General features: G+C 41.9%; 1 protein-coding gene across 1 annotated transcript; it reads left to right on the forward strand.

Moving 5' to 3' along the window:
- On the forward strand, positions 1-746 carry LOC109260925 (keratin-associated protein 3-3). The gene has a single exon (XM_019439424.2). It carries the CDS (start codon positions 73-75, stop codon positions 367-369), a length of 297 nt encoding a protein of 98 aa, XP_019294969.1. The 5' UTR covers positions 1-72; the 3' UTR covers positions 370-746.
- Positions 747-2021: the final 1275 nt, after the last annotated feature.

Below are 2021 nucleotides of genomic sequence, written 5' to 3' on the forward strand. Positions count from 1 at the left end.
GAGACAGTCACAACTCAGAAGTTTCATCTATAGTTACAACCAAATCAATTAAAAACACAGATTCCCAGCGCCATGGCTTGCTGTGTCCCCTGCTGCTGCAGCGTCCCCACCGGCCCCGCCACCACCATCTGCTCCTCTGACAGATGCTGCCGGTGCGGAGTCTGCCTGCCCAGCACCTGCCCACACACGACTTGGTTACTGGAGCCAACCTGCTGTGACAACTGCCCCCCACCCTGCCACATTCCCCAGCCCTGTGTGCCCACCTGCTTCCTGCTCAACTCCTGCCAGCCCACCCCGTGCCTGGAGACCATCAACCTCACAACCTATACCCAGCCCAGCTGTGAGCCCTGCATCTCAAGCTGCTGCTGAGCGATGGCTGCTTTGCTCCATGCCTGATGCTGAAAGAGTCAACCCAGAAGCTTTCGTGTTCACCTGTCTCGTTACCTGCAACTAACTGACTCTGCTTTCCAAGTTGGAACAAGGATGATGTTATCACTGACAACTCTCCCTCAAAAAGAAATCAAGAGACTTTTGATAGCCATATGGTAGATATCAGTGACCCAGGGCAATGTGAACAGGTGGATGCTACAGGTTTCCCAAAGTTTTTCATCTCCTCCATACTAAAGTTTCTCTTTCTTTGGGTGCTTCGGGAATTCTGTTTCCAGTGCTGGGTGGTATCTTTCTCGAAACGGAGGAGCTTCTTCATGATCACACTAATAAATTTTACATCTCTGGCATAGCACAAATGTCTACAATTACTTTTGTTTATTCTTATTAATTCATTAATGTACTTCTTAACTCCAAAAGTCAGCATTTTAAGAAAAACTAAGAACAATCTGCAAAATTAAACATGGTGACAGTACAAATATTTCTTGCTTTCATTGTTCTTGTTGTTTTAAAAAAACTAAATGGCCTCACATACGCAATGGTCCCCCATATCAGCACACTTGCAAATAGACTTTCCCTGACTTGTCCTCCCCAAAAATGGTTTAAGGTATATTGGGAAATACTGAACATGATATGAAGATATAACATATCAACTCCAGGGGACCTGATCTGTTTATGTTAAAAAAAATTAGTAACCTCATAATGTCATTATTCATTCAGTAAACATCTTTAAATACCTAATGATGTGCCTTGGATTTTATTGTCCCTGCTCAAAATGAGCAGACTGCCTAGTAGGTCAAGCACATGCAAACACAATACCCATTCATTCCTTCATGCAATTAACAATTATTAATTGAAGCAAGGCACTGTATTGTAATAAAAATATTAAGTGCTCTATTAGTAGTGTTAGTAAAGTGCTGTGATACCATAAAATTGAGAACAATTAAGAAATTAAGATTGCTGCCATGGTCACAAACAGGAAAAAGACATAGTCAAAGACAAACTGAAGCGGGTGGTCAAAGGGATATGGAAGAGAAGAGGCTGTCAGAGAGATTAGGCAGTGGCATTATGTCACGATCTGAGCATGGGAACAGAGAAGGAAGAGAGAATTTGAAAAGGAAATACTATATTCTGCTCTAGATATGTCAAGTTTGAGTCCCAGGTGGCATATCTAACTAGAGTTTAGATGGCTGGAATTTGTACAACAGTGTTCTAGAGAGGAAGAATATATATAAGGGAAGGTGCAGAAGTCTATGTAAAAGTTATCAAGTACTTGCAGAGAGCTTGGTTGAATGCATACAGGATGAAATTTCATGAGGCTAACAGAGTGGCTGCTGGGGGATAAAAAGCTGAATGGAGATACCAAAATTCAGTCAATTCTAACAGACACTGAAATTCCAGTACACCTAGAGATGACAAAGCTCTCCGAGTACCTCTGGCACTCAACTGATGTTCCAGAAGGACACACCAAAAGAGTAAAAAGTACAACCTTGAGTAAAGAACACACCAAATCATACTTTCTCTCAAAAAGTCTAAAACCAAGGCTTAGAGGATTAAGAGGATCTTCCAGTGATTTAACTTCCTGTCAGAACAAAACTCAACACTCAGCACTCTACAACATATCAAGACTTCCT

The sequence above is a fragment of the Panthera pardus genome, unplaced genomic scaffold, assembly GCF_024362965.1.
Source record: "Panthera pardus isolate Hobbes unplaced genomic scaffold, ASM2436296v1 HiC_scaffold_3, whole genome shotgun sequence".
NCBI classification, from domain to species: domain Eukaryota; kingdom Metazoa; phylum Chordata; class Mammalia; order Carnivora; family Felidae; genus Panthera; species Panthera pardus.